Source organism: Chrysochloris asiatica, unplaced genomic scaffold (assembly GCF_000296735.1).
Source record: "Chrysochloris asiatica unplaced genomic scaffold, ChrAsi1.0 scaffold00279, whole genome shotgun sequence".
NCBI classification, from domain to species: domain Eukaryota; kingdom Metazoa; phylum Chordata; class Mammalia; order Afrosoricida; family Chrysochloridae; genus Chrysochloris; species Chrysochloris asiatica.
Window position 1 is genome coordinate 1,425,018 of NW_006408797.1, and position 6,656 is coordinate 1,431,673.

General features: G+C 41.0%; 1 protein-coding gene across 1 annotated transcript; it reads right to left on the minus strand.

The window, feature by feature from the left end:
* Positions 1–662: 662 nt before the first annotated feature.
* On the minus strand, positions 663–1,349 carry LOC102825326 (60S ribosomal protein L19-like). Its single transcript, XM_006874454.1, has one exon. It carries the CDS (start codon positions 1,328–1,330, stop codon positions 743–745), a length of 588 nt encoding a protein of 195 aa, XP_006874516.1. The 5' UTR covers positions 1,331–1,349; the 3' UTR covers positions 663–742.
* Between the last annotated feature and the right edge of the window lie 5,307 nt (positions 1,350–6,656).

The following is a 6,656-nucleotide window of genomic DNA, read 5'->3' on the forward strand; positions in this document are numbered from 1 at the left end:
ATCTGCAAATTACATGGTTTACTATGTTGGAAAGATGAATTGAAGAGGAGTGGCATCACATTCATCTTTAAAAAGATCATTTCAAGATCAATCTTGAAGTATAATTTTATCTGTGATAGGATAATATTCATATGACTACCAGGAAGACCAGAGTACTGGTATGGTGCTGTGGGTTAATGCGCTGAACTGCAAAGTCAGTTTGAACTTCAAGGTTGGAGGTTCAAGCTCACCAGCTGCTCCTCAGGAACCCTATACAGGGTTGCTATGGGTTGCAACTGACTTGACGGCACTTAACAACAACCAGGAAGAATAGTTATTAACACTGTTATTTAAATTTATGCACCAACCACTAATGCCAGTGATGATGAAACTGAAGAATTCTACCAACCTCTTCAGTTTGGAAATTGACCAAACATGTACAGGGTCGCTATGGGTCGGAACCGACTCGATGGCACTTAACAACAACAACAACAACAATAATCAAGAGGTATTGATAATTACTAGTAATTGGAATGCAATGATTGGAGACAAAGAGGAAGGATCATTAGTCGGAAAATATGGCCTTGGTGATAGAAATGATGCTGGAGATTGCAAGATAAAATTTTGCAAGACCAATGACTTCTACATTGCAAATACCTTTTAGTTTAGTTTTTTTTTGACAGGCAAACAAAGGTTTGTTTTATTGAATGACTGATCTATGTAATTGCCCAGGCCACTATATACAGACAAGAGCGAGGCAGCTTTATTTCTTGGTCTCTTCCTCCTTGGACAGAGTCTTGATGATCTCTTCTTTCTTTGCCTGGAGCCGTTCCTCACGGCGCTTGCGTGCTTCCTTTGTCTTAGACCTGCGGGCCTCAGCCTGGTCAGCCAGGAGCTTCTTGCGAGCCTTGTCAGCTTTCAGCTTGTGGTTGTGTTCCATGAGAATCCGCTTGTTCTTAAACACATTTCCCTTTACTTTCAGATATAGGCTATGATACATGTGGCGGTCAATCTTAGATTCGCGGTATCTTCTGAGCAGCCGGCGCAGAATTCTCATCCTCTTCATCCAGGTCACCTTCTCAGGCATTCTAGCATTGGCAGTACCTTTCCGCTTACCTATGCCCATATGCCTGCCCTTCCGGAGGGCTAAGGTATTTTTCCGGCATCGAGCCCGAGAATGGACAGTAACAGGCTTGCGGATGATAAGGCCATCTTTGATCAGTTTCCGGATTTGCTGACGGGAGTTGGCATTGGCGATTTCATTGGTCTCATTGGGGTCCAACCAGACCTTCTTCTTGCCACAGCGCAGAACACTGGAGGCAAGCCTCTTCTGAAGCCTGAGCATACTCATGGCTGCGGCCGCAGCGCCGAAAGGCGCAAATACCTTTTTAAAACAATGTAAAAGACTTCGCTAGATGGAATACACAGAAATCAAATTGAGTACATCTCTGCAAAGAACCCACAGACAATCTCTATATTATTAGCCAAAACAAAGCCTGGGGCAGACTGTGGAACAGACTATCAATTGATCATATGCAAGTTCAGGCTGAAGCTAAAGAAAATTAAAACAAGTCCACAAAAGCCAAAATATGACTTTCAACACATTTGACCTGAATTTAGACATCATCTCAAGTACAAATTTGATGCATTAGACAGTAAAGAAGGAAGACCAGAAGAGTTGTGTGATGATATCAAGAACATCATACAGGAAAAAGCAAAAGGTTATTAAGAAGACAAGAGAGAAAGAAAAGATCAAAATGTATGCCAGAAGAGACTACGAAACTTGTTCTCCAGTGTAGAGATGCTAAAGTAAATCAAGAAAAGAGGAGGTAAAGAGCTGAACAGAAAATTTCAAAGGGCAGCTTGAGAAGACAAAGTCAAACATTATAATGAAATTTGCAAAGATCTGGAGTTAGAAAGCTTAAAGGGAAGAACACACTCAGTGTTTCTCAAGCTGAAAGAACTGAGGAAAAAATTCAAGCTTGACTTGCAGTAGTATTCATTGGGCAAAATATTGAATGTTGCAGAAAGCATCGAAAGAGAATGGAAGGAATACACAGAGTCACTGTGCCAAAAAGAAATGGATGATGTTCAGTCATTTCAGAGGTAACATATGATAAAAAGCCAATTGAAGAGAGAAGTCTAATGTGCACTAAAGGCATTAGCAAAGAACAAGGCTCCAGGAATTGATGGAATACAAATCAAAATCTTTCAACGAACTGAGGCAGCTACTTGGTCAACTGATTGGAAGAGATCTATATTTGTGTCCAATCAAAAGAGAGGTGATCCTATGGAATGCCAACAGTCATCTGACAATATCATTAATGTCACATGCAAATAAAATTTTGCTCAAGATAATTAACAAAACAGCTGCAACAGTACACTGACAGGGAACTGCCAGAGATTCAAGCAAGATTCAGAAGAGGATGTAGAATGAGAGATATCATACATCAGCTGGATCTTGGCTGAAAGCAAAGAATACCAGAAAGATATTTGCTTGTGCTTTATTGACTATGCCAAGTCTTTAGAATGTGTGGATCATGACAAGCTATGGACAACATTGTGAAGAATGAATATTCTGGAACACTTAATTGTGCTCATGAGGAATCTGTACTTAGACCAAGAGGCAGTTGTTTGAACAGAACAAGGGAACATTGAAAGGTTTAAAGTCAGGAAACGTGTGTGACAGGGTTGTATTCTTTCACCATCCTTATTCAATCTGAGCAAATATTTTGAGAAGCAGGATTATATGAAGAAGAATGTGGAATCAGGATTGGAGGTAGACTCATTAACAACATGCAATATGCAGATGATACAACCTTGCTTGCTGAAACCAGAGACGACTTAAAATACTTATGAAGATCAAAGACCACAGCCTTTGTATGAACTGCACCTAATTGGAAAGAAAACAAAAACCCTCAACACTGGACCAATAAATACCATAATAAATGGAGAAAAGTTTGAAGTTGTCAAAGATTTCATTTTGCCTGGGTCAACCATTGACACTCATGGAAACAGCAGTCAAGAAATCAGATGACATTATTGCATTAAGGAAATCTGCTGCACAAGACCTGTTCAAAGCATTTGGGAGCAAAAATGTCAGTTTGAGGACTAAACTGAGTCTGACCCAAGCCATGGTATCTTCAATAGCTTTATATACATGTGATAGTTGGACAGTGAATAAGGAAGGCATTGAAGAATTGCTGCATTTGAGTTATGGTATTGATAGAGAATATTAAAAGTACAGTAGACTTACAGATGAACAAACAAATCTGTGCTGGAAGAAGTACAGCCAGAATACTCCCTGGAAGCCAGGATCTCAAGACTTCATCTTTCATACTCTGGACACATTGTCAGGAGGGACCAGTCCCTAGAGAAGGATATCATGCTAGCTAAAGTTGAAGGTCACCGAATATGAGGAAGACCCCAACAAGATAGGTTGGCACAGTAGCAGCAACAATGGACTGAAGTTTAATACTGGTTGTGAAGATGGCAGTGTTTCATTCTGTTGTGCGTAGAGTTGATATGAGTTGGAATCGAGTTGATGGCACCTAACAACAACAACCATTTGATTCAGGGGAGTTGAGTTCAGATTTGGTCTATACTCTATCCTCTATTTCAATAACCCAGAATAAAATCATCCTTGCCTGCTTAATATTGTCCAGTACAATTTTCTTTGACGTGACTGAAAAATAAGTCACCCTTTACAACAGCAAATAGCCTAAAAAAGCATCCTGGAATAAACCTAACAAGGAACACATACACCCTTGTGTCGAAAAGGTCATATTCTAGTAAAGGACATACAAGGAGATGTTACCAGATGATTTACTAGAGATTCATTGTGTACATGGATGAGATATCTTAATGTGAGAAGACTCTTGAGTCTCCCAGACTCATCTATGCATTAAATGAACTCCTGATAAAAATTCCAGGTGGAATTGTGAAGGAATTTAATAATGTCATTGTGAAATTTATATAGAAGAGTCAATGAATAAGAATAGCTAAGTCAATTTTGAAAAATAAGAGCAAAGGAGATGCAAGAAGAATCACTGACTCAAGTGCTATGGCATATTACAGGTCAGTGGTCCTGGCAGAGCCACTAGGTGATGCAATAGTTAACACACTTAGATGCGAACCAAGAGATTAAAGGCTTCAGTCCACCCAGGAGTCCCCTGGAAGAAAGACCAGGAGATCTACTTCTGAAAACCCAGCCATTGAAAACCCTATGGAATACAGTGCAGCTCTGGCCCAACATGGGATCATTATGACTCAGAATTGACCTGATGGCAAAAAAAAAAAAAAAAAAAAAATTTCCCTTTTGGTGGTTGTAGTAATAGAAGGAGCCCTGGTTGTATAGTGGGTTACACAATGGGCTGCTAACTGCAAAGTCAGCAATTCAAATCCACCAGCTGCTCCACAGGACAAAGATGAGGCTTTCTCTTACATAAATATTTAGTCTCAGAAACCCTATGCATGGTTGCTATGACACAAAATTGACTTGATAGCACACAGCAGTGTCAGTCCTGGTATAAGGAGCCCTGGCAGTGCAGTGAGTTAAGCATTTGACTCTTAATCACAAGGTTGTTGTTGTTAAGTGCCATTGAGTTGATTCTAACCCTTAGCAACCCTGTATAGCGTTTCTGAGGAGCAGCTGGCAAGCTTGAACCGTTGACCTTGCAGTTAAAACGGCTTTGCAGTCTGGCGTATTAACCCACAGCACCACACCAGGACTCCAGTCACAAGGTTGTTGTTATTGTTATGTGCCATGGAGTCGGTTCCAATCACAAGGTGTTGTTGTTGAGTACTGTGGAGTCGGTTCCGACTCATAGTGACCCTGCACAGGGTTTCTGAGGCTGCAAATCTTTACAGGAGAAGAAAGCCTCATCTTTCTCCCACAGAACAGCTGGTATTTTCGAACTGCCGACCTTGAGGTTAGCAGCCCGATTCGTAACCACTACACTACCAGAATCACAAGGTAGACGGTTTAAAACCATTGGTTGCTCCAAGGAAAAAGGTGAAGCTCCTGTAAAGATATGCAGTCCTGGAAACAATAAAGAGCAGTTCTACCATGTTGTGCAGGGTTTTTATGAGTTGAAATTAGCTTGATTGCAGTGGGTTGGTTGACTGGAGTAATGGACTAAACCAGGATATTGATGTCATACAATGAAAACAAAATGAAACAAAGAATACTAAGCCCATTGTTGTCAAGTCAAGTCTGACATACAGAGGGAGAGAGCAGCAAGATTTCTAAGGCCGTAAATCTCTATGGAAGCAGGCTGTCACATCTTTCTTTTGTGGAGTGGCTCTTGGGTTTAAACCACTAACCAAACCTTTCAGTTAGCACTTGAGTGCTTAACCACTTGCACCACCATGTTTCCTTATAGCATGCAATGTTGTTGTTGTTAAGTGTCATCAAGTTGGTTCTTACTCATAGCAACCCTGTATAGGATATCCAAGGATGCAATAGACAGCTGCCAACAGACCCAGGGTGTACAAGAACTTGATATACAAGAAAGCTGGCACCACAGATAAGAGAATGTGGGGAGAATGGGTTGTTTAGTGGTTGAGGCTGAGAAAATTGCTCCTTTTAAAGCTGGACTTCTATTTCTCTGCAAGCTCCCAGCTGGCCTCCAGATGGATTAAAGACCCACAGATGAAAGAAAGGAAAAGCTCTAAAGCTAGCAGAAGAACATACAGGATAACATCTTTGTGACCCAGGGCTGGAGAAATACTTCTTACACAAAACTCCTCACATTATAAACCATAAGCTAGAAAACAGAAGGATTTGGATTGATTGAAATTAAGGATATCTGTTCAGTGAAGAACACCATAGCCCAGGTTAAGAGAGGGTAGCCTAGGAGAAGACATTTATAGTTTCTACAGCTGCTAAGAGTCCTGGTGTGGCACTGTAGGATAAAGCACTGGTCCAGAAGTTTGGCTTGCACCACAAGGTCAGTCGTTCAAACGCATCCGCCGCTCCTCAGAAGCCCTATAAAGGGTAGCTATGAGTAAGAACTGACTCAATGACATTTATCAACAACAACAACTGCTAAGAGATTACTATTTATTATATATGAAAAATACATGAAATGCGATAGAAAAACAAGAAAAGAGAGGAAAAATAAGATCTCAGAAGGGGCTGTCTAAATGGCCAATGAGTGTCTGAAGAGACTCAGTTGGATGCATTAGTAATAATAATAATAATAAAAACTCAAGCTGAAACAGCAGCAAGAAACTACTGTACATCAGTTGATGCACAACACTGAAAAGTGGATGCTAACAGTGACAGTGGGGATGTGGGGGAATGAGAACTTTCAGGCATAGTGGTAGACAGGTACAGTCATCCTAGTCAGCAATGGGCAGCATTTAGTAAGATTAGGTGTTCATGAGCCCTTCAACCCAGTAATCCTAGAGAAGTTTCCAAGAGAGGATATATATATATTCCTGGTATGGCGCTGTGGGCAAATGTGTCAGACTGTAAGTCGTTTGAATTGCCAGGTCGGTGGTTCAAGCCCACCAGCTGCCCCTTGGAAACCATATACAGGGTTGCTATGGGCTGAAATCAACTCAACTTGACGACGCTCAACAACAGCATATATGTTGTTGTTGTTGTCAGGTGCCATCGAGTCGGAACCGACTCATAGCGACCCCATGCACAGCAGAACAAAACAATGTTC